Genomic DNA, 13,120 nt, shown 5'->3' with positions numbered 1-13,120 from the left:
TTAAATGTGTTTTACTGGCGTTGAGGAGGTTAGGTTGGTGAAAGATGTGGGATACAGCGGTGTGACTAGTTTTAGTTAGAAATCGCCTAAGTTTAGATAACCCTATTTATGGTTTAATTTATTTATTTTTCATTAAGCTTGAATATCGGTATCGATGTGAAGTTCTAGGATTGCCTTTGGCATCCCAGAACACATCTTACATATTGGGCACTGTTACCATACTGAGAACCTCCGGTTTTCATACCATATGTTGTTGTTGTTTTTCAAATGTAGGTCGTAATTCACCTCGGTGAAATTGCGAACATGGTGACAGAGCGAAGTATGGTTTCTTCCTTGTTTATTTCTGTTTCATTTTATTGTAGTACTTTCTCTCACCTTTCTGTTTTAGACTTTATGCCCTTAGAGGCTTGATTTGAGAGATAAATTGTATAATGCTGTTTTAAACTTCAAAAACTTTGTTGTATTCGGTTTGACTAGCCAGCCTAAACTCCGCAGGTTGTGACTAGTCCTCCTTTGTATATCATACTTATATATATCTTGTTTACTTTAATGATTACCTTTTATATCCTGGAGCTATCTACAAGGTTTTATAGTTATTATGTCTTGTTCTGTTCATGCCTACGTGATTAGTTATTGTGTGTGAACGCTTCGCGTTTTGTAATTCTACTATATGCGACTTTGAGCTTTATTCCTTCATCGGGCTTCTAGTTATATAAATTTTTGGACCTATATTATATATTATAAGTCTTAAAATTGTTGTGACACTTTGTTATCCTTTGCTTTACAGCTAGAGGTAAGGCTTAGGGTAAAGGGGTGAACAGCAACGACCAGCAACCGAGCAAGGAGGATGACCAAAAATGGCGAGCGGCGCGTGACGCCCACCCTTGCAATGAGATCCAGCGGCAAGGACCAAACTATGAGGAGCAGGGGTGGCAGTGAGGAGCAGTGATGGTTGCCCTTCCCCTTCCTTTCCCTACCTTCCCTTGCCCCTCTTCTTCCTTGAACCACCCCCCCCCAAAGTGATTCCCTTCCCCCTTTCCCCCTTAACCCGTTTTCTTTTTTTTTTCTTTTTTTTAGTTAGAGGTATTTTCGAAATAAAAATTAAAAATTTGGTAAAAAAAATGATTTTAAAACTAAGTTAAACCTTAGGGACAATTTTGTAAGCAAAAAAAGGTTAGGGACGAAAAAAATTTTCAGCCCCTACCTTAGAGACCAAAATCGTACTTAACCCTAATGAAAAAGAAGAAGAAGCAGCAGCAGAAGATGAGGAGGAGGAAGAGAAAGAGTTTTGAATTATGCAGAATTTATCAGAAAATACATCAAAATATTTACAAAATGCATCGCAATATTTTCAAAATATACCGTAAGTTTTCCAAAAAATATTGAAACGATAATGGAACAGATTCATCACAATAATAATTCAGATTCAGAACTTTTACATCGAAATTTTGCTACAAATGCACAAAAATATTTTCTTTAATTTTGAATCAGGCAACGTCATCAATATGGCAAAAATTCTACGATAACAATAACGACGATACATATAAGAAGAAGAAGACAATGACGATGACTATAATGATGATGATCATGATGAAGATGATGGAGGAGAAAGATGAAAAAGAAGGAGGAGAAGATATTCCAATGAAAAAAAATGAGGAAGAAGAGGAGGTGGTGGTGTTGGTGGCGATGATAACGAAAGAGAAGAAGAACTTTCAGCAGCGGCACGAAGAAGAATGTGCACGCGTAAATACAAATAACTCGTATGGATTTATATCAAAAAATGACTTGTATGTGAAGAATAATTGTTTACTGAAACAATATATTCTTATTGGATAATGATAAGCAATGAAAAAACAAATAAAATTATGTAGTGAAGTGATTTTTTAACCAAATCGCACTGAATTTTTTTTATCGTTGTTGTTGCTACTTTTTTTTCTTCTTATTTTATTTATTTTTTTATTTTCTTTTATTATCATCATCATCTCATTTTCTTTATTTTTTTCATCTACTTCTCTTTTATAGATAGCAAAACTACTTAACATAAATTTTAATTCATAAAAAATTTAAAAAAATTATATATACAAACATTAATATTCAACTAATAAAATATATATAGTACAAAAATTTTGATATATAATATATAAATATTTTATAGATTACATGTTCAAAAATTTATATTTAAAAATTTATATGTTATATTAATAAATTTTTGTACTTTTCAACAAATCTGTATTAAAAAAAACGCAAAAAAAGAGAAATGTATGAGGCATACCCACATATTTTTTGTCAAATTTATACCAACTTAATTGATTTGATTACAAAAACGTATGTGTCATAACATCACTAGAAAAGAAATTCTCTATTTCAGAATACATTATGATTGCCTTTTATATGAAAGACTATTTTGGTATACAAATTTTGTTTTTCTTAAAAAATCATTATTAATTACTCATTTTACATATAAAAAAGGAATTAACCTAAGGATAAAATAATAAATCCAATCTTTCATCAGTAACGTGGATGATATGCTGATTGTTTCATATGCAGTTTGAAAATGTGATTATTTTTTATTTTTATTTTTATTTTTATTTTTCGTCTTTGAATGCAGAAGAATAAAATAGTTATACTTTGATGTCAGTTATTTAGTCACTTATCTTTAAGTAATTAAAAATATTTAAAACTATAATAGATGTGTATATCAGCATAACATCAATTTATAAATATTTTCTTAACAACGATCACATGAGAGGAGAAATATAAAATGAGTATAATAATCAAAAAGGAGATCCAAATAATTTTAACTACAAAAGTTTTCCATATAAGTACATTGAAGAAAGTATGCTGAGCTAATTGGAACAGATTCTTCACCTTTACAATATATTAAGGATTTTGTAAAGATGAAAAAAATATTTGAGAAAATGGAAATTACTAATACTCATTTGTTAAACTTTTCTTTTTCTTTGGATAAGGAAAGTTCAACCAAGCTAATCAAACTCAGATTTCACCTATTCTTAGGTCTCTCTCTCTCTCTCCCGTTTTTCAGCTAATCAAATTCCCATTTTTCGTTTTCTCTATCTCTTCCATTCTCCTCAAAACTTCACTAATCTTAGGCCTCTTCTCAGGCTTATCATCAGTGCACTCAAGGGCTATCTGTGTTAGCTTCAACATCGAATCATGTCCTTCTTTCGCAGCTATCATCTCAATATCAAGAATATCTGTTGACCAATCATTGTTGACCACCATTCTCACCCAATCTGAAAGATCACTTATTTTTTCTTCTTCTTCTTCTTCCATTCCCATTACCCCAAACATTTCACCAGGAATTTTCCCAGTTATGACCTCAAGCACAATTATTCCAAAGCAATACACATCAGTCTTATGTGTTAGCTTCCTCCCTTGAACAAATTCTGGTGACTTGCTTATGGCCAGTTTCTCTGCTGATTTCTTGTTAGGAAGTAAAGTCAAGAAGCCGAAATTGGTGAGCTTCGCATGGTGGTTACCTTGGTTATCATGATGATGAATTAGGACATTGGATGATTTGAGGTTGCCATGGGGGACCCTGTGAGATGCCAAGGAATGATGAAGGAAATCAACACCTTTTGCTATGTCTTTGATGATAGTTAGCCTTGCATTCCAATCAAGAAGTTTTCTGCCAACTCCTCTGTTCTCTAGTATCATTAGATTTTAGAATGGGTTCAATCATTTTGGAGGTTCCTATGATTTCATTCAATTTTCGATTAAGTCTCTGTACTTTAAAGACTCGTACCCAAATTTATATTGTGTGAAAATATTTATTTAGATCCTATAGTTTAAAAGTTTCCAATCACATCCTCATATCGTATAACATTTTGCATCCCGTCCTTCTATATCCCTACCCTTAGGAGTTAGGATTACATGGACTTGGTAGAAAAACAATTTTAAAGTATAGGGATATAATTGGGTCTTTTTATATTTAAATTAAATAAATATAAAATTTACAAAAATATATAAAAATACATAATAATTACATAAATATATAATTGGTCACCTCTCTGTTATTGAGGGTTCTGAAAATTGAACACATCTTGAATATTGAAATCCCAATCAGCATCAAAAGAGTTAAATGGAGGTTCAGCACTCGAGATACACGCAAAAATAAAATATAAATTCAGTACCCGAGATATGCACAATGCGCGAATTGGTGACTCGATACCCGAAATATGGTTATTTATTTTAATTCAAATAATTTTAAATTTTAAAATTATAAAAATATTTCATTTAAAATTTAGATGATTCTAATTTAAATTAACAATTAAATTTAATTCAATAAAAATAAATATACTTATATTGTTATACTAGTTATTTGTATGAGTACTGCAAAGTTAATTTAAAAAATGACATTATTAAATTAAGTCATGCGCGTATAAAAATAAATTGGCTACACTCTATGCGCATAGTTAATCTAATAACGCAGTCTTCTATTACTATGGTAAAATAATATCTATACAATATAAAATTAATCTAATAATATCACACAATAATATTTAAGAGATAATAATTTTATTAAATATATTACTCTTTTAAAATAATCATAAATAATATTTATAACAATTCATTTATATATATACACACGAGTATATTTAATTTATTTCAATAAAAACAAAGATACCTATTCATTATTTATCAAAATATCTTTTTTATTAAAAAATTTAAAATAAAAATTTAAAATTTTTATTTATAAATATATAAAGACTATCAGAACCTAAAGAAAATAATAAAAGTAACTATTTGGTCCAATTTAAACCGGTTTTTTTAAATAAATCATTTATATAAGATAAACCGATTTTTTTAAAACCATATAATAACACGTGTCATCCATCCAGAAGCAACTTCACCTGCAGTCGACTGCAGGTGAGTTTCTGCCTACTAACAAATATTCTAAAAAGTGTATATTTGAATATATATTTTTTTAAAATAAATATTTAAAAACTTTAAAAATTACCCACAAAATACTCATTAGAAAAACTTGAATTCATGCAGTGGGATAAGACATGGCGATTCCGCATAATCCAAGACTATCATATATGTCTTTTTTTTTTTCATCTTTATGTACCCTCCTCCCCCCATGAGTTCTTAACAATCCAATAATCAGTAACAATTTTATTTGTATCATAACCAACCGTTAGTAACACCATGTTCAAATTCATACCCACATGTTCTATCAAACACCACCGAAATAAAAATTAACCATATCTCGTATATTGAATCACCAATTTGAGCATTGTGCATATCTTGAATACTAAGTTCATATTTTATTTTTGCATGTATCTCAAACCCATTTAACTCTTTTCACGCAAATTGGGGTCTGATTACCCGAGATCCGAGATGTGTTTAATTTTCGGAATCGTCCTCGGTAACCAAGATGTGTCCAATTGTATATTCATGTAATGACATTGTACTTTATATATTTTCGTAAATTTTATATTTATTTAATTTAAATAAAAGAATTTCCGATATAATTAGAAACGTTCACACGATAAGTATCTGTTTGAAAATTTTTAAACAATATGGACTTGATGATAAAATTTTAAACTATAGAGCTCTAACCAATAATTCAACCTTTAGAATATTTTACTTTGCTTGGAAGAGCTAGAAAGAATGAAAACTAACCATGTAGGAGGTCAAATAAGCTGCCATTTGAGATAAACTCATGTATGATCAACTTTTGCTCCTCTGAGTGATAAAATGAGATAATTTCTACCAAATTCTCATGTTTCAACTCCCCAAGAACTTGCATCTGCTTTGTAAATTCCTTTCTGCTTAACTCATTCATGTGACTAAGTCTCTTTACTGCAAGAACAATGCCAGTTTCAAGGGTAGCTTTGTATGTAATGCCCAAATTACCTTTCCCTAGCATTTCTGCTGATGCCCTTAATAAATCATCTATGTCAAAAGCTGCTAATTCCTTGCTGAAATATTCCATTCTGCCTAATCTTTCATAATCTTCATTTTCAGAAACTATGTTTCTTGCCCAAGCTCCAAAAGTATACCCTGTTTGAGAAAAAATGCGAAGTTAATTACTTTTGTATGAGACATATTTTCCAGTAAATCATTCATAAAAGAATAATAGGTATTCCTTCCATTCTTTATGGATAGTCTTTTTGACATTTTTAGTAATATATTACCTGATGCACCATTTCTTGCTTCTTTTTCAGGCACTCCTTTATTGTAAACCAAGAAAACAGATATTATCACAAGAAGCAAAATTGCTCCTGAAGCAACAATCAAAACGATCACTCTGACTTGGTCGGTATGTTCGTGTTTCGCTGCTGCAGAGCTTCGAGGAATAACCGAAGGATATGGTGCAGAAGAGGGGCCAGCAGGAGGTGAAGAAGGACACAACTTATCCAATGGCTTCCCAATTATGATCAAAGGAGCTATCAGAGAACCTCTGCAGGGCCGAAGTTTCAGGAATTGTCCCCCAAAGATGATTATACGATACATTGAAACTCGTCAGTGCTGGTTGATCAAAGGATGGAATTTGACCATCCAAGTAATTCTCTTGCAGCTCCAACACTTTCAGGTTAGGCAATCCATGAGCATATTCCAAAGGGATTGGACCTGAGAAATGATTATATGAAAGCAAAACTTGTTCCAAAAATACCAAGTTTGTGAGATTAGGAAGCAAACCAAGAACTGAATTGTTTCCCAAGTTAAGGTGTTTCAAGAAAGGTACTTTTTGCAAACAGGTAGAAGGCAATGAACCCCTAAGATTGAAATCTTCAAGGATTATTTGAACAACATGCCAATTTGAACAAATGATACCTTTCCATCTACTTTGATTTCCTATACAAGGAGAATCTGTCCAATTCTCATGCAAATTGGCAGAAGAACTTAAAGAATCCCTTATTACCAATAAAGCTTTCTTTTCTTCCTTCAATTCATCACATCATAACATGTTCAATGACACTAACAATAATAGAACCATAAGGTTCAAGCTCATGATGATTAATAAAGCAATTGTAACCAAAAGTTCTAAACTAATTAACAAATGTGAATGAAATCATCCCACTTGTCGTTACTCAAATGACTAATAGTTCAAGTTGAATGTCCATATGTTATGCAAATCCATCATGATGTGACATTAACAATAGCAGAACGACTTTCATATTTTCTTATATTACCATTGAATCCTATACTATAATGTCAAATATGTATTTTTTCAAAGCGATTATTGTGAGAATCGATAAGTTCGTAAATTAAATAATGCATGATTAAACGACACTTAAAATTTTTATAGATAAAAGAATAGTCAACATTGTATTAAAGGCTTTTAAGGATTTATAATTTTTAATAATTTTTAATGTATAATAATTTTATACAAATAAATATCTAATTATGTATTATTACATTAATATAAAAATATTATCTTAAAATCCACAATTAGAATCGATGAAGTATTGAAATTAAAATTATTATTTTTTATGAATTTAATTTTGATGTATTGACAATATAAAATATTTTATACCATCGTGAAATTACTTTAGTCTATTTGATAACTATTCTCAGTCTATTTGATAACTATTCTCGCAAAGTTAATATAAAAAATAATTATTTTTATTAATATAGTATTATATAGTTAAATATGTATAAAATTATTTTACACTAATTAATACATTAAGATTTCTTTTTTATATTAGTATTAAGTTGATGCCTATCACACTGTAGATGATGAACTGTTTCTTTTGTTAATTTGAAATTTTGAGTTTTTAATGAATATAAGAAAAGGGTTTCTTGTTTAAATAAATAAAGATTACGTGGGATGCAAAGCAACTGAAAAGGATCAAGGATGTGGAAGCAATATGTCAACGGCTAGAAATCTTGGGGTTAGGCCTGAACCTTTCTTTTTTCCCTCAAATTGTTATTTTAATTTAAGGCGTCTTTCAAGATTGTTGGTGTTTTATATTGATAATATTAAAGTCATGAGTAGGAGACTATAACCAGGATTTGGATTTTCTAAAATTTGAATTTTACTTTAGAAAGTAAAGTGTAATCTCTCACTATTTATTTTATAAGTGGGACCAAGAATAAATATAAAAGAAAAATTATTTAAGGATAGAAGATCACACTTTACTTTCTAAAGTGAAATTCAAACTTTAGAAGATCCAAATCTCTATAAACATGGATATCTAATTTTATACACACTGAATCAATGGATATAATACATTGCGCCCCAGCTGCTTTAAGAGCAAATACAGTTATCAGTACAATATACTATAATAATACATTAGTACGCATAACTATAATAATCAGTTGACTAATTAATTAAAACAACAAATCACAACCATGCTTGATAGATGCTTGCTAGCTGATTAACACCCTATAGTCCTATACTAGTGTTATTAGCAAAAAAATTTAAAAAATTAAATTAAACCAGCAAAGCGTATCGGATTTTTGTACAAATAGACTAAATTTGGTTTTAAGAATAGGATAAAATAGAATACTAAAAATAAAATACAAAAGATAAAAATATAAAAATTAGTATTTTTATATTTTATTTAATAATAAACTAGAATAAATTATGAAATTTTTATTTTATTTTTTTGGTTCAAAAGATTTAAAAAAAATATAATTATAAAAAATTAAAAAATAATAAAAAACTAAAAAATAAGTTATATATCCTATTAATATTTTTGTGTCTTTCCTGTAAAGATGAATATAAAATATACTAATTCAATGTCTTTAAACACAATATCTCTATCTATAATTCGTTAATTAAATATAATTTTTTGTCTTTATATTCTTATCTCAATATTCCATATATGTAAACAAAGGCAGCCAATAATTACTTGTGGAGACATTTGACTGCAGGAACATAAGATTACAAAATTAAGTTAATACTTAATAGTTAAATTAGTCTCTAAAAAATAAGGTATTTTTTAAATTCGCCTTTAAAATATTTTTTCAACCAAATTAGTCTTTTAAAGATTACTAATTAATCATATTTGTCCTTCAGTTACTCTATTCACAATTTTCGTGAACGATTTAATGATGTGAAATGTTAGCTGATAGCTTACATGACACATAACATGATCAACTAGACGTTGACTAAATATATTTATGAAAATCTATCAATTTAGTCACTAAGTCATATTGGAAATAGGATTTTTATAATTGAGAAAGATGACTAAATTAATAAATTTTTATAAACATATTTGGTCAATATCCAATTAGACATATCAGTAACAATTAATGTTTTACAACATCAATCTTTGAAAAAAAATTATAAATGGAGTGACTAAAGGACAAATATATTCAATTTATAATTTTTAAAAGACCAATTAAATTAAAAAATCTTTTAAAGATGAATTTAAAAAATATTTTATTTTATAAAAATTAATTTAACTATTGATTATGTACTAAAAATATAAACATTTTTTGTACATAAATAATTTTAAGAATGACCTACAAATATGGTCAAACAAGAGTCAAGTTCCTCCTAAAGGTATTGGGTAAAAGGATGGAACCCAAAAGAATACCTTGAGGAGTTGAATTTCTCTTTAGTGGGAATTAAATTGGTGGAAGTGGATTGGTTGGATTTGGAGTGTAAAGAACGTCATCTAGTTGAAAGAAAACTAAACTAGATGTCCCTTCACTGATGTCACATGTCATGAGCTTTAATTTAACGTGTGGGAATCAACTTTCTCCATTGAACAGTTGAAAAGACTTAAAGTGACGGGAATCCCAAAAGATATTTGGAATAAAAAAGAGTAAACCAAATATCAGACTAAAACCATTGGATAATATATTTTCTCTTCATCATGGTTTTACACTATAAAAAGGACCTCAAGTCACCTCTGTAAAGCACCATCACTTTCACCTTAATCTTTCTCTAGACCTTTCTTATTCCTGAAGCTGAGAAGCTAGAAAAATATCTTTTTCTCTCCCCAAAATTTCTCTTATTGTTCTTCATTTCATTCATCCCCTTTACGAGTAAAAATTGGCATTCGGGTCTTCCACGAGAACACTCGACAACCGTTAACCAGCCCCTATCCACTTTAAACAATGCTCATTCATCCTCTTGTGACATTAGTGGAGGTCTCAACACTTGTTCTCCACCTCTATTTCTCATCATTAGTTCTTGTATTGCTTATTCGTCATTAATAGAAGTATTTTTCTCATAAGTATACTTACCCTGAATCTCTCATTTTAACCATTTTTTCACTTAATCTATTTTTCACAAAATTCAGCTGAATCACTTGGCGGCTCCACTGGAGAGGAACACTTCGACGTGATGGCTAGAGATCAAACGAGTTATAGAACCTCCTCACCACCTCCATTCGCGAATATGGAGAATATGGAAGAAGACGAAGACACCCCAGTTACTCGTAGGGAGTTGGCGCGTATTCTAAAATGCATGGGATTGTGAAGCTGAGTTGCAAGAGTTGGAAGGAAAAAGAGAAGTTGTGGGAAGAAAGATGGAAGAATATCATCGGAGATCAGCATTAGCTTATGACAAGCAAATTCGGCTCAAGGTGTTCCTAGAGGGAGATCTGTACTAAAGTCAGTAGACGCAGTAATGAGGAAGATGTCTTTGCCAAAATGGGCTCCCAAATGGGAGGGTCCTTACATTGTTTCTGAAATACACTCCAACGGACACTGCATCCTGTTGGACCCGGATCATGGAACAACCACCAGCCCCATCAATTTCAAGTACGTTAAGAAGTACTATGCCTAATTTCAGCTTTAGTAGTTAGAATTTTAATTCCAAAAGTCTTCTTTATCAAGATCCAATGTTTATGTTATATTATTCTGGAAGAATCCTGCAATGCATGAAAAAACTGCATTAGCAATTATACACTCAAAAGGTGTGAATGATACATCTTAAGAAATTTGCAGTACAAAATATTTCTAAAAAAATAAAGTGTCACACCTTCCAAGTTCCTAAAAAAGAGAGAGCATAAATAGGGCAAGAAAGTTCTGGGTACCTTCCTTTTTTGGCTTAAAAAAGGGGGACAGAAGAAAAATAGCAGTAGATAATCCTGCTTTTCTTAAAATCATACCCTCCTCCTGCAAAAAAAAAATAATTAAATTAAATTATTTTTATTTTTAAATATCTATTTATGGTTACAAATGGACATTGCTCATAATTTTTAATTCAATTTCTTTTTTATTTGTGATTTCATTGAAAACATATACAAATGAGGATATAACATCCAAAGTTGTAAGATGAAAGATCTTTATCAAAAAATTCCTATAGCTAATTCTAAAATTAGCAATCCAATACACATGGAAGTTGAAAAGGGTTACACGAGAATGAAGGCAAAGAACATAATAATAATAATAATAATAATAATAATAATAATAATAATAATAATAAGAATTCAGAGTAACAAGAGAGTACAGAATGATCATCAAAAGGCAAAAGAATAGGAGTACACATTATATGACAAAGAAAATTGGGAGCAGGCTGAAGGCAAAAATAAGAAAAGAAGAAAAAAAAAGTCTTACCAAATAAGAAGACAGAGTAAAAAAGAGCGAAGTTGAATATCGGAGTGTCCTTTACCCTAAGAAAAACTTTCAATTGTTGAAGAAGACAAAGAATTTGGATGGTAGTGGTGATAACAGTGATGATACTAAAAAATATTGTCGTGTAGAAGAATGTCCTAGCAGAAGATGATGATAAACACGCTCTCCCCTATGCTTCCAGGTGTTCTCTCTCTTTATGCCTCTCTCTTCAAATCCAGTACTCAAATTTAAAACGCGTCCAATTAAAAGGGTAAGAGTTTCTCCCCTTCTCATTTCCTTAATACACACACATAATCAAATCATCCTTCTTTTTTCTTATTATATTATATTTTATATATATATATATATATATATAATATTATGTACATATACATACACTACTTTTAAAATAAATACATACGTACATACAAATAAATTATGAATATATTTATTTACTAATCTTATTTATTTATTTACTTATTAATATTTTAAATATTTACACAACAACATTCTTTTAATCATTTTTTATGAGTACATAATCATATTCAAATTATACAGACATATTTATATTTGAATATCATACTATTTACAAATACATATATTATTATAACAAAAAAATGAATAAAAGAAAAAAAATTTGACTCTTTAGAGTTATGATATGTTTAAAAAAATATATTATTTTATTATTATGTTAAAAAAAATTTTATAGCTCTATTGAGTACAAAAAAGTTCAATGTAGCTTGAAGGAATACTTTACACCCTCAAAGACTGCATATGCGCTTATGATTGTGTACTAAAAATATAAACCTTTTTTGTACATAAATAATTTTAAGAATGACCTACAAACATGGTCAAACAAGAGTCAACTTCCTCCTAAAGGTATTGGGTAAAAGGATGCAACCCAAAAGAAAAGAACACCTTGAGGAGTTGAATTTCTCTTTAGTGGGAACTAAATTGGTGGAAGTGGATTGGTTAGATTTGGAGTGTAAAGAGCATCATCTAGTTGAAAGAAAACCAAACTAGATGTCCCTTCACTGATGTCATATGTCATGAGCTTTAGTTTAACGTGTGGAAATCAACTTTCTCCATTGAACAGTTGAGAAGACTAAAAGTGACGGGAATCCCAAAAGATATTTAGGATAAAAAAGAGTAAACCAAATATCAGACTAAAATCATTGGACAATAGATTTCCTCTTCATCATAGTTTTACACTATAAAAAGGACTTCAAGTCACCTTTGTAAAGCATTTTCACTTTCACCTTGACCTTCTTCTAGACCTTTCTTATTCTTGAAGTTGAGAAGCTAGAAAACTCATCATTTCCTCTCCCCAAAATTTCTCTTATTGTTCTTCATTTCATTCATCCCCTTCACAAGTAAAACTGGCATTCGGGTGTTTCACCAGAACACTTGACAACCGTTAACCAGCCTCTATCCACTTTAAACAAAGCTCATTCATCCTCTTGTGACATTAGTGGAGGTCTCAACACTTGTTCTCCACCTCTATTTCTCATCATTAGTTCTTGTATTGCTTATTCGTCATTAATAGAAGTGTTTTCCTCACAAGTATACTTACCCTGAATCTCTCATCTTAACCATATTTTTTTCACTTAATCTATTTTTCACAAAACTCACC

At 29.9% G+C, this 13,120-nt stretch overlaps 1 protein-coding gene across 1 annotated transcript; it reads right to left on the bottom strand.

The window, feature by feature from the left end:
- Positions 1-2,743: 2,743 nt before the first annotated feature.
- Positions 2,744-6,965, bottom strand: LOC112709229 (leucine-rich repeat receptor-like protein kinase PXC1). Its single transcript, XM_029289101.2, has 3 exons — positions 6,165-6,965; positions 5,650-6,030; positions 2,744-3,668 (listed from the first exon to the last, which is right to left on the bottom strand). The coding sequence occupies exons 1-3, from the start codon at positions 6,481-6,483 to the stop codon at positions 3,040-3,042; spliced, it is 1,329 nt and encodes a 442-aa protein (XP_029144934.1). The 5' UTR covers positions 6,484-6,965; the 3' UTR covers positions 2,744-3,039.
- Between the last annotated feature and the right edge of the window lie 6,155 nt (positions 6,966-13,120).

The sequence above is a fragment of the Arachis hypogaea genome, chromosome 9 (assembly GCF_003086295.3).
Source record: "Arachis hypogaea cultivar Tifrunner chromosome 9, arahy.Tifrunner.gnm2.J5K5, whole genome shotgun sequence".
In the NCBI taxonomy this organism is placed as follows: Eukaryota; Viridiplantae; Streptophyta; class Magnoliopsida; order Fabales; family Fabaceae; genus Arachis; species Arachis hypogaea.
Note: the sequence above shows the minus strand (reverse complement) of the source record. Positions and strands in the feature narration are given on the sequence as shown.

Bases quoted from the DNA above. Each gene is read 5' to 3' on its own strand.
- LOC112709229 (XM_029289101.2), bottom strand. From the start codon at position 6,483: ATGTATCGTATAATCATCTTTGGGGGACAATTCCTGAAACTTCGGCCC. The intron at 6,031-6,164 runs GTAATATATTAC...TTTCTCAAACAG, and splicing joins AGCAAGAAATGGTGCATCAG to GGTATACTTTTGGAGCTTGG. The intron at 3,669-5,649 runs GTTAGTTTTCAT...TAATGATACTAG, and splicing joins CTTATTTGACCTCCTACATG to AGAACAGAGGAGTTGGCAGA.